Here is a 17,821-nt window from a genome sequence, read left to right on the forward strand (position 1 = left end):
AATCCCAATACTCATGAGGCACAGACAGTGAGTTTGAGGCCACCCAGTCTACAAAGGGAGTTCCAGGCCAGCCAGAGTTACATGGTGAGACCCTGTCTCAACAAAACAAAACAAAATAGAAAGAAAAGGGGCTTGAGAGATGGCTCAGTAGTTAAGAGTGTTTGCTGCTCTTCCACAGAACTGGAGTTCAGTTCTCAGCATCTACATCTGCCTGTTAACTCCAGCTCCAGGGAATCTGATACCCTCTTCTGGCCTCTGTAGGCATCTACCCAAATTAGGCATTCATTCAGACAGATGCATAAACAGAAACAAAAATAATTTTTAAAATAATAAAATAAGCCGGGCATAGTGGTGTACTGTGGGATGTCTTTCTGTATGTTGTGAATATGTGTGACTCCCATTGGATAATAAATAAAGTTGTTTTGGCCTATGGCAAGAAAGCTTACAGCTAGGAGGGAAATCCAAGGAGAGAGAGAGAGAGAGAGGGAGAGAGAGAGAGAGAGAGAGAGAGAGAGAGAGAGAGAGAGAGAGAAGAAGAAGAAGAAGAAGAAGGAGGAGGAGGAGGAGGAGGAGGAGAAGGAGGAGGAGGAGGAGGAGGAGGAAGAAGAAGGAGAAGGAGAAGAAGGGATGTGAGCCTGCCGCCGAAGGAGCAACAAGAAGCCAGCAGACCGGTAACAGCACAGCCATATGGCAACATATAGATTTGTAGAAATGGGTTAATTTAGGATGAAAGAGCTAGCTAGCAAGAAGCGTGAGCCATAGGCTATACAGTTTGTAATTAATATTAAGCGTCTAATTGATTATTTTATAAGTGGCTGTGGGACCTCGGATGGGAGAGATTCCTCTGGATTGCTGGGCAAGGCAGGACCAGAGAAACATCAGGCTACACTGGTGCATGCCTTTAATCTCAGAACTCAGGAGGCAGAGGCAGACAGATCTCTGAGTTCGAGGCCAGCCTGGTCTACAAAGAAAGTTCCCAGACAGCCAGGACTGTTACACAGAGAAACCCTGCCTCGAAAAGCCAAATAAATATATGTGTATTTTTCTTTTAATAGAAAGAAAGGCACCAAGAAATGAAGCATCCCAAGAGCATGGATGTGACTCCTCAGAGAAGACTCATAGTTATCAAAAGACTTTTTTAAACATAGGTTTTGTTTTGTTTTCTGGTTTTTCAGGAATGTCCTGGAACTCAATCTGTAGAGTAGGCTGGCCTCAAACTCAGAAATCAGCCTGACTCTGCCTCCTGAGTGCTGGAATTAAAGGTGTGTCCCACAACTGTCAGGCTAAACACATTTTTTTTTTTAAAAAAATATAGGGGTTAAAAGAAAGAAACATTCGGGGAAATAAGACGGGTAGTCCCAGTCAAATGTCTGTGTTAACCCCATGACCTCTGTGGTTGGTGCTTCTCAAATCATGTCTCAGAAAGGTTTTGAACCTCCCCACCCTCACTTTTTTCTTTTTTAAATACTTCAAAAAGTTATTTTCCTTTACATTTTTTATCTTGTGTACATGCATGTTTGCACCAGGATACCAGCGTGTGCCAGAGACACCTGGTAGAAATCTGCTGTCTTCTTCCACCCTGTGGGACCAGGGAATCAAACCTAGGTCATCAGGCTCGCTGGAAAAGGTCTTTACTCACCGAGCTATTCCTGAGTCATCTTTTTACTTTTTTCTTTCTTTCTTTTTCCAGAGCTGAGGACTGAACCCAGGGCCTTGTGCTTGCTAGGCAAGCGCTCTACCACTGAGCTACATCCCCAACCCCCTCTTTTTACTTTTTGATATGTGAGATTATAGGTGTCTCCAGTGGTCTGGGATGGATTGTATCTGATAGACTAACACCAGGAGCCAGTAGGGCTGCCAGGGGTTCACTGTGTGTCCTTTCCTTGTCAAGAGGTTTTCTGGTGAGATTTTTAGACAATCGCAGGGTTGAGAGGAAGGGAAGAAGGCTGAGCTGGCAATTGTGTCTCAGCTTTTGCCCATCAGCTGGAAGGAAGAGGTTCAACCAGATTTTTCTTTGCTGTGCCCTACAGTTTCCCCCGTATTTCTATCCTGTCTGAGTGTAGTCTCAGCAAGAGGTCTAGGCAGCAGAGGTTAAGTACCAGGTAGAGAATTCTCCACGGAAATCTTGACTCTCAGGCTAAACAGTGTCTGGAAATAACGTTCTTTCTTGCGCAAGGAGCACGTAGTTAGGCTCCCAGGACTGGCTTTTCCTTTTCCTACTGCTAACAAATGGTTTGGCTACGTGACATGAGAGCTGCTGATTTCCCTCCCTTTTGGACACTGTCTGCTGCTCTCTTCCTGGGTACTGTAGAGTTCTTGAAGTTCTTAATTGGTACCGGCAGATGCTTCTGCACTGATTCAATTTGGCAAAAGACTCCGAGCATCTGGGGACAAGTTGAGAACTGGAAATAGATCCTGCCCATTGACTCAGCAGGACAGGAGAACTCGCTTCTTAATCCTACACCAAGTTAGAACTCGTCAGTGTCGAGGACATCCTATTCTATCTATCTATGGGTCTGGTTTTGTTCCAGAGGTGACTTTCATATTGAAACAGAAGTAGTGACAGCTGGTATAGTGTTATATTCTTTCTCTTGAAAGACTAACAAAGTCATATAGTTCTGAAAGTCTGGTGATATTCCTCTTTCTGGGAAGCACAAATTTCACAGAACACTATCCCTTCCCAGGCCATTTGGGGACAAAATCTCTCATCTCCCAAAGCAGAGGAATTCATGTTTATTTCCTGACTTAAAGCTGAGAGCTTTTCATTTTATCCACTATAGTATAGGGGATCTAGGTTTCATTTTGTTTGGTCTTTTGAAACAAGGTCTTAGGCTGTATCCCTGGAACTTACTATGTAGCCGATGTCCTCAAACTTTCAGTAATCCCCCTGCCTCTGCAGTGTTGAGGTTGCAGGCTGAAGTCTTCATACCTATCTCAAAAACCTATCTTTATTTGATAGGGAAATTATTTTCTACTCCTGCTTTACTTGCAAAAGTGAGGACATTTCTTTACAAGGTAAGATACCTTTGCCATAGGATTTACGGATGAAGACTGATGAATCCCATCTTTCCCTCCTAACATTGTCTCTGCTGCAAACTCTAAAAGGCAGTTCTGGTCAACCAGCAGTCTCTCTCTCTCAGATCCCTGGTGAGGGTTCTTTAAATGGATTTGGATCAGGTTACCTGAGCCTGGAGCCCAGCTCTAGTTTTCTGACCAGGTAACCTTAGGTAGGTTCTAGTGTTCTATTCTCTAAACTAGTTAAAAATGTTACTGTTAAATCCCAAGCAGCAGCTGAAAGTGTCTTAGGAGCTGGGGATGCATTTTATTGGAGAAACACTTCCTGGCATGCACAAGGTTCTGGATTCCACTTCTACCATGAAAAAAGAATACAGAGTGTCTTACATATTGCAAATGTTCTATCAAAACTGTCCCTTGAGTGTTTTGATCACAGGGCTGTCTGCCCCTGAGACTGTCTTGTCATAATACATAATTTGACTTGTGTTTTTGGGGAGCTAAGAAAATCATCACAGCACTGCTGAACTTGATGCTCCACCCCTGACTTAAAAAAAGAAATGTGTCAGCAGGGTGTAACGATTCACACCCTCTACTCCTGGGAGGCCGAGGTGGGAGGGTTGCTACAAGTTAAAGGCTGGCCTGGGCTATAATGTGACACCCTGTCATGCTGGAGCACAGCTGTGAAGGGAGAAGCAGGAGAAGATCATGCTACATCTGTTTGATACACATAATTAATGTGTTAAGTTAATAAGACAAAACCTTTAACAGTTAAGATAGGAATGGTAAGTCGGCCCAGCAGGCTTGATGGCATGAGTTCAGTCCCTGGAACCAGTGCTAAAATAGAGAGGCACGACTTCCGAAAGTTCTCCTACACCTACACACATACACACATACCAATAATAGCAACATAGTAAACTATTCTGAAAGGTTAAAGCCTGATGATAGAAAGAAAACCTTAGGCAGAGGGAAAGTTAGAAGATAGGAGTGATAAAGAGGCATGGATAGAAAGAGAGAAAATTATGGGAACACGAGAAGGAAAGGAGCTCTTGACCACAGATTGTGGTTGAAGCTCATTTTACCAGGGGACAAGCAAGAATTCCCAGCACAATTAACAACGTGTAAGACCTTCCTCCCTTCCCAGCTGTAAACCTGCCATTTTCTAGGAATCTCACTGAAAACTCCACTTATAGTAAGAGAAGAATTCCTGCAGTCCCAGAGGCTCCTGGCTTTACCTTATCAGATTATAATCCACCCAAGGCATATCCAGAGCCATCCTATAATCTCACTCATCAAGAAGGATAAAAAGGGAAGGGGGCAGGGTAAGGGGCAGTTCTTATCAATCTTCTGACATGTTACTTAAAAACCATCACATGGGGCTCTCCCTTGAGGAGCCTGGAACCCCATTGTATGTGGGACTTCCCTCAGCTTTTCTTTGCGAAGGCTATGACCTTGCTCTTAGGTGTGCCTTTATCTCTTTTGGGGGTGTCTTTCTTTCTACCTTTAGAAAAACCCCAACTCTGATTCATGCCCACTAGTTCTGAAATTCTTTTCTACAACAGAACCATAAAGCTCTGTTTGGTTGAAGTTGAGGTTCCAAAATAATCAAGAGAGCATGTCAGGATGCTAAGGATGACAGTGTGGAGCTATGCCTTATCCCTTCACTGCTGAAAACAATACCTAGGGTTAAAAACATAGCATCTTGGGCTAGAAAGATGGCTCAATGGTTAAAAGCGTTTCTGTCAAGTCTCATGTTAGTTTCCTGTTAGAAGACTACACTTTCAGCTTCCCTTGCAGCTAGCTGGAAGGGCGCGAACTATAGGAGGAAATGTCCTCCTATCCTTTTTTTCCATCCTTTTAAAGGATCACTCCCCCCCCACTGGTGTCCTCTCCTCCACTTGCTTGGCTTTGGGCATATGGCACAATTTCCTGTAGGTGAGACTATGCCCCCTCGCCGTGTGGTCAATAAACACGGACCTGGCTAAGGTCAGATGTGCCTCTCCATTTCTGCCTTTTTGTCTCTTTAAGATGCTCAGAAGCCAGGCAGTGGTGGCACACACCTGGAGGCAGAGGCAGGTAGATCTCTGTAAGTTCAAGGCCAGCCTGGTCTACAGATTGAGTTCCAGGGCTACCTGGTGAAACCCTGTCTCTAAAAACAAACAAACAAACAACAACAACAAAGTATCAGAACTAACACTGTTGATCTGAGAGTTCTGCCCCTGGGACCTACATGGTAGAAGGAGAGAACAGACTCCCACATATGGCGGTTCTCTGACCACCACATGCACATGGTGGCACATGGGAACATACACGCATGCACACGCGCACGCACACAACCCACACAATACAAAACACAATCTTTTTTTTTTTTTTTTCCCCCGAGACAAGGTTTCTCTGTGTAGCTTTGCTCCTTTCCTGGAATTCACTCTGTAGCCCAGGCTGGCCTCGAACTCACAGAGATCCACCTGCCTCTGCCTCCCGAGTGCTGGGACTAAAGGCATGCGCCACCACCGCCCCGCTGCACAAAACACAATCTTTAATAAAGGTAATAGACACTGAATAGACACCGAGAAGCATAACTATGACTCCATTTCCTAGTGGCCAAGGAAAAACAAATCTGTTACAAGATTCACAGTGTCCAGAAAATAAAAACGAAGCAAGAATTGGGATCAAGGGAGGAGCAGCAGGTGCTGTGTGTGCCTGAGAAGGTCCAAGAAGCCCCTGGAGCTGCCCACTGAGGCAAAAGAGATGGATGAGGAAGATAAGGCTTTCAAAAAGGTGGAATTTAGAAATCTAGACAATCTTACCAAACAAGCATAAGGCCCTGGGATCGATTCCCAGCATCAAATGAAATGGATGTGGTGGCTCACCAGCACTGGAGGGGGGGGACGACACAGGAGGATCAGAAGTTTAGTTATGTTTAGCTGAATAACAATTTCAAGGTCAGCTGGGGCTACATGAAACCCTGTCCCAAACATTTAATCAGGCTGCTCCTTGTGCCTTGGCTGATGCTGACCCTGGCTCCTGCAGCCGTCCTGGTGGGAGTAAAGAAACTCTAAAAGGACTGGTCCCCCTCCCTTTGGCTATTGAAACAATGGACCCCAAGAAGCTGGAATTTCCCCAGGAATCTCATGATGGGAAAAGGAAAAGGCTGGAGCCCAGTGCCAAGCAGGGGGGAACTTTCTTCTTGGAAAGAAGTTTCACTCTGCTGACAACTTGTCACACCACCTTGCAAGAGAGAGGAGCTGAGACACTGACTGTACGGACTACACCCTGACCAGGCTGCCTAGTTATGCCTGCGCCTTGCTTTCTATTTAAACCTGAACCTCATGTCAGGCCCTTGGAGGTGGATTCTGTTCCTCTTCCCAAGGTGACCATATCGAATAAACCTCCATTTCTGTAATTAGCCAATTGAGAATGGATAGCCAAACCCCGTTTGTTAGGACTGCTGGGGCCCAGGCTTTGACCCTAACAGCTCCTCTGGTAACAATTACCTTTCAGATCATCAGGCTTTGGTGGCAAGAATGTCAGCTGAGCCACCTCATCAACCCTTACTCCAGACCTTTAAGGCAGTCATCACCTGGTGAGGGACCTGATATTCCTAACACTGTTATGCAAGGATTCATGATCGTAGGGGAGCAGATGAGATGAACAAACGGTAGCTGTTATATTTTTGTTTGTTTTATTTTTGAGTCATGGACTCATGAAGCCTATTCTGGCACTGAAACTTGAACAGTCCCACTATACACAATAAAGAGAAGAATTTTTCAAATATCCATAAATATCCTTAAACTGGGAGGGATAGCACACATCTATAACTCTAGCATTTTCAAGGCTGAGATAGGAGGATCATGAGTTTGAGATAGCCTGGGCTACATGGCAACAGCTAATATAAAAAGCAAAATCCTTACTTTAAGCTTCTTAGTATAGAAAGCACTGCTTACTTTTTTGTGTTTTTGTAAGACAGCTGGGAAGAAATCTGCCTGTCCCTCAAGGCCTCAAAGGAAACAAGAGGCCATGAGTAACATCCCCATAGGATCACAATTTATACCCTTAGAAAATTAATAGGAGGCATCAGAACATCTTCCTGCTTTGGAATATTTGCTTCCTCAGTTTGACAGAGATGGGACCCACTGCCACTGAGATCACTGAGCAAGCTCATCTTCAGGCACAGCGCAGAGGAGTGTGGTTGATACCAAAACATTGCCTGCATAACTATAGGACAATATTTTCACTCTGGAAAGTTCATTCTGGCAAGCATCCAACTGATCTCTTAACCCCCCTAAATAGGGGCCCTCAAGTCTTCATGGAACTAATCTTCCTCCTCTGGAATATCTATGTCTTGTCCTGACTTCCATCCATCTCTGTCTTACCATATGAGTTTCTCATCTCAACAGAGTTGTCTGCACCACTGAACCAAAAATTTGGTTCATTTCATCATCAAGGAAAATGGCACATATAAAATCAAGATAAGAAACTTCTGGAAACTCAAGTGAGGCGCATGAGCAGGTGGGTCTCACTCACAGTATTCCCGTTTCTTTCATACGGTTTCTATACTCGTGGAAAGTTATTTTTGACCAGTTGACAGAAGATCATGAGATTCAAACCTGGGTTTTGGGTAGCTTCCACATTGTTACCAAGTGAAAATGGAGCTGTAAGAGTGATCTAACTTGGATGTGTGCTGACAGACAACCAAAGTGCAAGAATTGATCAATACATCCCAGGACCCTTGAGCCAAAGAGGAGAGCTGGTCTGAGACTGGGATCCATAGATTCAAAGGGCAGAGTCTAAGTGCACGGTTGTATGTTCTTAATTTAAATGAAGAACAGGAACACTAAGGAAGTGGAAGCTGGAGACTTAGTGGAAACGTACATGAGAAAGTCTATTGAGGTGACCCAATGTTACAGTGTTTGCATCCTGTGTGAATAACTGTCAAAATACACATTTGAAGGGCTGGGGATTTGGCTCCATTGGAGAAGGGTTTGCTGTGCAAGCGCAATGACATGGCCTGTTTCCCAGCGCTATTATTAAAAAAAAAAAAAAAAAAAAAAAAAGCTGGACACAGCAGCACATGCCTGTGGCCCTAGTGCTGGGGGGTAGAAGCAGGAGGGTGCCTGGGGATGGCTGGCCTGCTGGTGCAGTGGAATCAGGGATCTCCAGGACCAGAGAGAGACCTTGCTTAAAAAAAAAAAAAAAGGTGGTGGACCAGCGAAATGACTCATGCTGGTAAAGGAGCTTGCTGCACAAGTCTGGCGACCTGAGTTTGATCCTTGGAATCCCTACAAAGACTGAAGGAAAGAGCCAGCTCCACAAAGCCATCCTTTGACCTACACACACACACACACACACACACACACACACCCCTTAGAGGTTGAGATGTTCTAAATAGTGGGGGTCAAGATTCCCTATTTGATGATTCTCAGAGTTCTTTCTCAACGACTTACACATTTAATTATCCATGAACTTTCTGCAGTCTTCCCTTCAACAAGGCTTATCTCACTGACACTGTGAAATGTCAGCCTGACCTTGAGTCCTCACGACCATCCACCTTCTGCCCACTGTTATAACCATGCTCACCAGGAAAAGCCTGCCACCACGTGGCAGGTTGGTAGTGATGCACCTTTTACTAAGTAATTTGTAATTTTAAAAAATTAATTTAAAAATTTAGTTATGTGTGTGCACATGTGGGATGTGCACATGTGGGATGTGCACACGAGTGCAGCTGCCCTTGAAGTTGGATTGATTACTCAGGAGCTGGAGTTAGAGATGGTTGTGAGTTGACAGATGTGGGTACTATGAACTGCACTCAGGTCCTCTGGAAGAGTAGCAAATGCTCTTAACCAATGAGCCGTCTCCCCAAACCATGCTGCTAAATATCAAGACACTTTTTTTTTTAAGGATCTCATGTAGCCCAGACTTGCTCTGTGCTTTCTGTGTGACTAGGGACGGCCTTGAACTCCTGACCCTTCTGCCTCCCCCCAATACTGACACTACAGGTGTGTTCGACCATCCCCAGTGTTCTAGTTTCATTTCTGTTGCTGTGATAAATACCACAACAAGAAGCAACACAGGGCAGGAGAGGGTTTGTTTGACTTACAATTCCAGGTCACCGTCCATGACTGTGGGAAAGTCAAACAGAAACTCAGTGCATGACATCCGCAGATGAGCAGAAGGACAAGTGCATGGATCCTTGCTTGCTTGTTTTTCCCTTTTCAATTTTTGTTTTAGATTTATTCATTTTGTTTTATGTGTGAGTGTTTTGCCATCATGCATGTCTGTGCACCACATTTGTGCTTGGTGCTTGTGGAGGCCAGAAGAGGGCATCAGGTCCTCTAGAACTGGAGTTACAGATGGTTGTGGACCACTGTGTGGTTGCTGGGAACTGAACTCAGGTCCTCTTCAAGAGCAACTGTTGCGCCATCTCTCCAGTCCCGTGATTGCTTCTTATACCCACCCAGCTTCCTTCACTCTTACACAGTTCAGGGCAGCCTGTTATTAAATGGTGCTCCCACAATGGGCTAGCTCTTCTACAAGACACAATCAAGACAATTCCCCACAGGCATACCTGTATACTTTATCTAGATAATTTCTCATTCACACTCTCTCCCCAAATGATACTGGGTTGTTTTTAAGTTGATGGTTAAATTAACCAGCACATCCCTCTGAGAAATGCATTTAATAGCAAAAGAAGTGAAGCTGTGTTTATGGGATTCACTAATCTTAACATGGATTTCCAGGTAATCTAGGCAGAATAGGGTCATTCAAAGTAATCTATTCAAAACTCAGGCTCCCTGCTCTTGGAAAATAAGATAACAAGAATGAGGTGAGAAAGCAGGATCTTGACTTCTAAACAGGGCTTGGGAAACCAGGCTCTCCTGCGTAAGACCAAGCAAGGAGAGCAGAAGAGGACCTACCTTTTCACAGGGGCATTCAGGAAGCTTCTGTTGATCAGACCTGAGACCTAGGATCGCCTAAACTGGTTTTGTCATATCCCAGTTCCATCAGCACAACTTCCTTTGTCTGGGGATTTGGCTCAGTTGGTAAATGCTTGCCTAGCATTCATGAAGCCCTGGGTTCAATTCCCAGCCATACATAAAAGCAGACATGGTGGTATACCCCTGTGGTCCCAGCTCTTGGGAGGTAGAGACAAGAGAATCAAAAGTTCAAGGTTATCCTTGACAGAGTAGTGAATTTGAGGCCAGCCTGCACTATGTAAGAAGCTTCTGAAACAAAACAAGACTTTTTGTTTTCGTTGGAGCTTCTGAGCCAGGATCTTGTTATGTAGCCCTTGCTGGTCTGGAACTCACTATGTAGACCAAGTCAACCTCAAACTCTTGGCAATGCTCCTGCCTCAGTTTTCTGAGTTCTGAGCCACCTTGTGTTGCCTTTAGCATGTAATTTTTTCCTTGTTTGTTGTTATTTGTTGTTTTGAGGGAGCCCCAGCTGGCCTGGAACCATCTACATAGGCCATAGACAGAGATCCACCAGCCTCTGCCTTGAAAGTCCTGGAGTGTGCCAGGAGTGTGCCACCATACATGGCACAAAATGCCTCCTTAAGGCAGGTCTTTGTGCCTGTGTGGTTTTGACGGATCCTTCTCTATTTATCTGACTACAATTTATACCCAACATATTCAGAAAGCTTACTATACACATTTGCCTTTATTTGCCTTCCTAACCGGCCATACTTTTTCTTTTCTTTTCTTTTCTTTTTTTTTTGAGACAGGGTTTCTCTGTGTAGTTTTGGTGCCTGTCCTGGATCTCGCTCTGTAGACTAAGATCCACCTGCCTCTCCTCCCAAGATCTGGAATCAAAGGTGTGCACCACCAGGCCCATCTTTGTTTTGTTTTTTCAGTGGCGGTGGCAGTGGTGGTGGTGTAATGGAACCCAGGAGTTCATGCGTGCTAGAGCTACATCCCCAGACCTTTTTACTTGAAGACAGTGTCAGTAAGTTGCCCGGGATGGCCTTTAGCTCTGGATCCTCTTGCCTCAATATAGCTGTGATCGTAGGCTTGTGCCACCAAGCCCAGCTTGAAAGAGGTTTGTTTCTCAGTGAATTAACTTCATCAGACAATTTTAATTCTACTTACTATTTATAATCTTGGGAACTGATTAATATTCAAGGTTTTTCGTCTTCTATCCAAGTCCCTTTCTAAAAAATTAGGCCACAACAGCTTGCCAAGTGAAAACAGAAAAGGACTCTGAGCAAGCCATCATGACTGAGATCTGACTGAAGGTCCCGGTGGTGTTGAGTAACCTCACAGACACTGCTTCTCTTATGATTCTCAATCTAGAGACGGAGACATTGAAGACCCACCGGTTGCCAGGAACTTCAGTTACTAGATGGCTTATCAACCAAGGGAATCCCATTTCTCTTCCTGGAGAGATATTAAGCAGAGCTGTAGACACCCACAAAGCCTTCACCCCTCACTTCTCTATGTAGGATAAATTGGAAAGAAGGGAGAGAAAACATAACCACCGTGCTAAATACTATGCAGTTTGTTTTATGAATAGGGTCTTAAATAATCCTTACAGTGATTTCATTGTCCACATTTGACAAAAGGGAAAACTGAGGGTCAATGGAGTTAGGAAATAATCAAAATCACTGGGAAGCTGATTAGTTGGTAAATTGGCAGAATGTGTGGGTGGAGAATGAGAGTCAGAAAACTGATTCTCCCACAACGCTCCCTTACATGGTAGTCCTTGCTGGTTCAAAACTTTGCAAAGCATGTGGACATCCCAGAAGCATCCCTCTGAAATCCATACCGTCTCTCCCGTAGCCCCACATCTCTGGTTCAGACTGGCTCTCATTTTGAGACTGAGCTCTGTAATTTGGTTTTTTACTCTTTTGCTTCTAGACCTGTAGAGAAGTACATATGCCTCTACTATATCCACCGACTGGTCTGTGGACTCTGGCCACTCTTCCCGCACGTGACAGCTGACCTAGGTGTCACAGTGAACTCGGGTAAGCAAATGAGAGCTAGAAAAGCAAGGCATGAGCCAGACACAGTAGTTTACACTGACAACCCCATCACTCAAAAGGCTGAGACGGGATTGCTGAGAGTTCAAAGTGAGTCTGGGCTACAAAGTGAGTTCTAGACCAGTTTAGAATACAGGATGCCCTTCTAAAACCAACAACAAAAAACAACCAACAAACAAATGAACCAAAGAAAATCCAGAAACAAGGTAGGTAAGCAGTGTAGACCCAGAGCTTTGGGAATGGTATCCAAGGATTCTACCAACTGAGCTACATACCCAGCCCTAAAATCAATTATGTGTAGGTGTGATATATATATAAATATTCCTATTGGTGTGTGCATATGTATATGTGTTTATGTATAAGGTGTTCCCAAAGCTCTGGGTTCAGCCCCAATACCAAACAAACCTGGCACCAGAGCACACGCCTCTTATCTCAGCACTCAGGAAATGAAGAAAGAAGGATCAATAAGATTACCCTCCGCCCCCCTGGATAACCCACAACTTTCAGGTTAGCCTTGGATACATGAGTCCACATCTCAAATTTTTTTTAAATAAAACTTCTTTTCATATTCTTGGCTTACTTCCTTCATGGTTGGAGGAATTAGTATCAATGTGTTCAATTGTCCTGAGAGACTTCTGAGGTTGCTGCTGGAAATTTAAAGTAAAATAATGAAAAAAGGTACTTAGACTTTCTCTCAAGGGAATCTCTGACACAAGCCATACAAAGTCAGCTGTGTTGTGTATAATCTGTGAGGCCCACTGCCTAGCTACATGGCCCTGATAAGACCTTGAAATATATACCCAGGGCATGAAGCCAGCCCAGCTCGCCCTGGCTTTGATCCAGAATTTAATACCACATTTACTTTGTCTGTTACTCTCATGAGCTGTGCTAAAGCCAAGGAAGCTACAAAAGTTTCCTTTATTCTCCTGTCGTAATAGGAGAGCCAGCCCCAAGACCTTCCTGTAGGGCTCCTCTTCACTCTTAACCCAGTCACCATTCCCTCCACGACACTCATCTTCCTCCTGGGCTTTCCAAGGGCAGAACAGCCCAAATGGCAGTGCCCACACATGACCACACAACCACCTAGATTTCTTTCTTTCTTCTTTTTTCAGCTAAAAAAATTTTTTTGAAACTTTTATTTGTTTTTATTTTATATGTGTAGATGTTTTGTCTGCATGTATGTCTGTGCATCGTGTATGAGAGGAGGGTGTAGGACTCCCTAGGACTGGAATAACTGATAGGTGGAAAGCACCATGAGGATGCTGGGAATTGAACTCGGGTCCTCTGGAAAAGAAAACAGTGCTCTTAGCCACCGAGCCATCTCTCCAGCTCCCCATCTAGATTCTTGAAGAGGGGAGAATGATTTGATTCTAGTCATCTAGAGGGAAACCAGAGCCCACATGAAGCCCATTGTGCCTCCAAATGATAGGCAATTCCCAGAGAAGCCTAATGGGCCAGAACTGGGAACTTATTCCTGAGTACACATGGCACACTTTCTGGAGACGGCTAGAAACTCTTGTGTGAGGGTTGGATGGAAGACATTATAGGGGGGTGAAGTCATGGATAGGTGAGAATCATGACATAGTACATAAAAATATCTATGACCTCATCTGTTCTTACAAGCTAGAGGCCTGAGGATATTCAGATTTCGTGAAAGAAACCAAAGATGATTGCAAGCTTTCTTAGCATTTTGAAGTTGACTTCATGCAAGAGAGGGAAAGGGACCCTGTTTGAGTTTATCTCACCTATAAAATGATTCTATGTGTGGAGGGTTATTTATTTATTTTTGGTGGTGTTGTTTTTTAATGTGTATAAGTGTCTTGCCTGCGTGTACGTCTGTCCACCACCTGTGTGTGGTGCCTGAGGAGGACAGAAGAGGACGCTGGATCCTCTGGGACTGGAGTACAGTTGTGAGCTGCCATGTGAATGCTGGGGATGAAACCACAGTCCTCTAGGGCAGCCAGCGCTCTGAACTGCGTACTAGGTTTGCGGTGTGTGCCACCACTCTGTTTCGTGTCTTCTCCCCCCTCCTCTTCTCCTGGGCGTTGAACCCGAGGCTTTGCACATGTTCGGTAAGCGTCCTAACATGGAGCTGTGCCCCCAGCCTTAGTTTTCTAGAGGATTTTAACTTGAAGACAAATATTCTACCATAGAAAACAAATGGACATTTATACTGACTTGAAAGGTCAGTGACTCTTTTGGGGAATTATGAGTCTCAAACGGCTTTTCGGGGTTAGGGAACCAATGAACCTGCCAGATGACATTTTTTTCTCAAGGGAGGGAGGGGGGCAGGAGAGAAGGTAATCTGGATTCTCAGCTGAACCTTTGGCTTAGATGTTAAGTCTCTTTGTCTGAGAAGATGCTTTCTTGCTTCTGTTTTTGGTCTGGTGCCAAGGACACTGTCAGCCCACAAGTAATCATTGTTAACTTGCTGTGGAAGGGAGAGCCATTAAGGAAAATATTAAAAGCTTGTTCCATTATCATAAAATTTTCAAGGACAAAGAAATATGATACATGTGTAACTTATTTCAGGCAGATAGAAGATGTTAGGACCCACTGGATTTTAAGCAAAAATTACCATTTCCCAATATTTGTCATGGATGTTTTTTTTAAAAAGACAATGTGCTTAGAATCACATATACCATAACTAGGATAATGGGCAAACAGAGGCAGAGAGTTTAGGCAATCCAGATTAATAATACAGCAGAATCTTGTGATCTCACTAGGAGTCCCCACCCTTACAGGGTTGTAGCTACAAGGAGTTGCCTCAATTGTCCTTGCAAGCAACAAGTCACATTTTTATAGGCTGTGAACTGTATGTTTGGGGAAAGCTACAGATCCCAAACTTTCATCAGAATTTAGGACAAAATCTCCTGAAAAACATAAGGATAGGTGAAGAGCTCACAATGAAAAACATTGCCTTAAACTAGATGTGAAGGCAGATGTCTGTAATCCCAGCATGCAGGAAGCAAAAACATCACACTGTGCACTACAAATATTAATGTATATAATTTGTATTTTCCAGCTGCACTTTAGTGAAATTTTGAAATATTTATTATTTGTGTGTGTGTGTGTGTGTGTGTGTGTGTGTGTGTGTGTGTGTGTATTCTCCTGTGCTTATGTGTGCAGGCTCCCTCAGAGGACAGAAGGAGGTGTCAGATTCCCTGAAGTTGAAATTACAGGTAGTTGTGAGTCACCTGATGTGGGTGTTCAGGACCTCTGTAAGAGCCACAAGCATTTATGTGCTGGAGAGATGGTTCAGCTGTTAAGAGCACTTGCTGTTCTTGCAGAGGACATGGGTTAGATTCCCAACACCCACATGGTAGTTCACAAGGAAGCTGACACCCTCTTCTGACCTCGACAGACACTAAGCATTCATGCGGTACAGATACATATCAGGCAAAATAACCATATACGTGAAAAATACTTTTTCATTAAAAAAACAGCAAGTATTCTCAACTGCTGAGCCATCCATCTCTCTAGCCTCTAATGGATTTTTTTCATGTGTATTTCTTTGTGTGTGAGAGTGGTCAGAAGGCACCTGAGAGTCTGAGAGAAGAGAGGCTTCCCTAATCAAAATCCAGTGTGGACCACACAGTAGTGAGAGGACAGAATCCTAACCACTAGGTCACAAAAGGATAGTCCTGTTACAGTTTAATTAAAAACAAGGCTGGGCGGTGGTGGCGCAGCCTTTAACACCAGCACTCAGGATGCAGAGGCAGGCGGATCTCTGTGAGTTTGAAGCCAGCCTGGGCTACAGAGCAATTCCAGGAAAGGTGCCAAAGCTACACAGAGAAACCCTGTCTCTAAAAAAAACAAAACAAACAAACAAACAAAAGAACAAGCCTGCAATTCTAGCACTTTGGACTTAGAGGCAGGAAAATCAAGAGTTCAAGGTCATCTTCAGCTGGGCATGATGGCTCACACCTGTAATCCCAGCACCCAAGAAACTGAGGAAAGAGAGCTTCTGTGAGTTCAAGGACAGCTTAAGCAGTACAGTGAGTTCTGGGCTAGCAGGATCCTGTCTCAGAAACAAAAACACATTGGAAAGGCAAGAGGACCACAAAGTTCAAGGCCAGTCCCTTCTGCATAGTAAGTTTGAGGCCTCATAAACTACAGGAGACTCTCTCACAGCGCTGACGGCAAGAGAGACTGCTTCTGACACTTCCTTGTTTTGTTTCCAGGGTTATTTTGTTTCACTGTATAATTTTTTACTTTTTGTGACAGAGTCTCATATAACCCAGACTGACCTTGAACTGACTATGCAGTGGAGCATGACTGAATCATTGACCCTTCTGTTTCTGCCTCCCTAGTGCTGGGATTCCAGGTGTGAATGACACACCTAGCTAGCTGTTTCCCAACTTAAATGTTTGAATTCCTACCTCCACAGTGGGCCAAAAGGTGAGAACTGTTCTTCCCTTGGCTTCTTCCACTGAGACTGCTGAGCAAACATTACAATTCTTTCGAGGTCCCTTTTCTTGGGACTTTCTCTTACTGGGTCTGCTACTGGTCCCACTCTGTCATACCATGACTTCTCTCTCCCTGCCTTCTCCCCATCTCCCCCCTCTCTTTTCTTCTCTACTTCCTGCCTCTCCTCTCCTTTCTTCTTTCTTTTTCTTCCTTCCGGTGATGGCCATGAAGCCCAGGGCTTTGCATGTGCTTGGTAAGTATCATCAAGGCATGCCTCCTGCACAGGGATTTCTTAAAATGCTTCAAGTCCGTATTTGTGTGTGTGTGTGTGTGTGTGTGTGTGTGTGTGTGTGTGTGGTCTTTCGAGACAGGGTTTCTCTGTGTAGTTTTGGTGTCTGTCCTGGATCTCACTCTGTAGACCAGGCTGGCCTCAAACTCACCGAGATCTGTCTGGCTGTGCCTCCCGAGTGCTGGGATTAAAGGTATGATTCACCGCTGCCCGGCCAAGTCCATTGATCTTATTCAACATTTATTTAGCACTTTTTTATACCACTTCTCAAATGCTCTGGGACTCAAGGACAGAACTGACAAGAGACCTGCCCTGTCTGTGTTCAGACATTGTCACATTGTCCACATCGTCAACCGTGGAGCACTCAAGTTCAATGCTAAGGAAGGTGCAGGGGTGAAGCTACAGGTCTGTGGGAGAACACATGATCTGCATACCGAGGCCCTGCGTTTGATACCCAATGCCACAGAACAAAACCAACCTAAAAAGAGGTATGAGCATCTACTGGTTCTATCAAAGACTTCTGTGATCAAGTAAGTTTTACCAAGGATTTTGTGGATTCTAAGGCTAATTTACTCTACAAGGCATATTAAAAATGCTAGAGATTAATAGAAAGAGACATTAAAACTCTGTTCTTTCCAAAGGCTGAATCACCCTGCTGGTTAGAAATGATATATAAACATTTCAGGGAAAAAAAAAAAAAACAGTTCAGAATCTGAAATGATTCTGGAACTGCAGATGAAACACAAGATCACACATATCGTTCCTCTCCAGATATTTTCATAATACCAGCACTCCATTAAAAAGAAATGGTCTAAAAAGAGAGAACAAGAAATTTAAGGTTTAGAAACAAAAATCACTCAAATATGGGTTTGGTATTGTAGAAAAAAAGATGGTTACGTTATCCTGCTCATTTATTTATTTTTTTAAATATTTATTTAGTAAGTTTTAGAGGTTTTATTTTTATTTTTATTTTTTGGCTTTTTGAGACAGGGTTTCTCTGTTTAGCCCTGGCTGTCCTAGAACTCACTCTGTAGATCAGGCTGACCTAGAACTCAGAAATCTGCTGCCTCTGCCTCCCGAGTGCTGGGATTAAAGATGTGCGCCACTATGCCTGGCAAACTTAAGTCCTATTT

General features: G+C 44.0%; 1 protein-coding gene across 1 annotated transcript in view; it reads right to left on the reverse strand.

The window, feature by feature from the left end:
• Dipk1a (divergent protein kinase domain 1A) overlaps positions 1-4,288 on the reverse strand; it is a 103,824-nt gene extending 99,536 nt beyond the window's left edge. The window contains exon 1 of the mRNA XM_028867461.2: positions 4,248-4,288. Within this exon, the coding sequence (XP_028723294.1) occupies positions 4,248-4,288 (41 nt within the window). The remainder of the gene's footprint in view (positions 1-4,247) is intronic.
• Positions 4,289-17,821: the final 13,533 nt, after the last annotated feature.

The sequence above is a fragment of the Peromyscus leucopus genome, chromosome 10 (assembly GCF_004664715.2).
Source record: "Peromyscus leucopus breed LL Stock chromosome 10, UCI_PerLeu_2.1, whole genome shotgun sequence".
Classification (NCBI taxonomy): Eukaryota; Metazoa; Chordata; class Mammalia; order Rodentia; family Cricetidae; genus Peromyscus; species Peromyscus leucopus.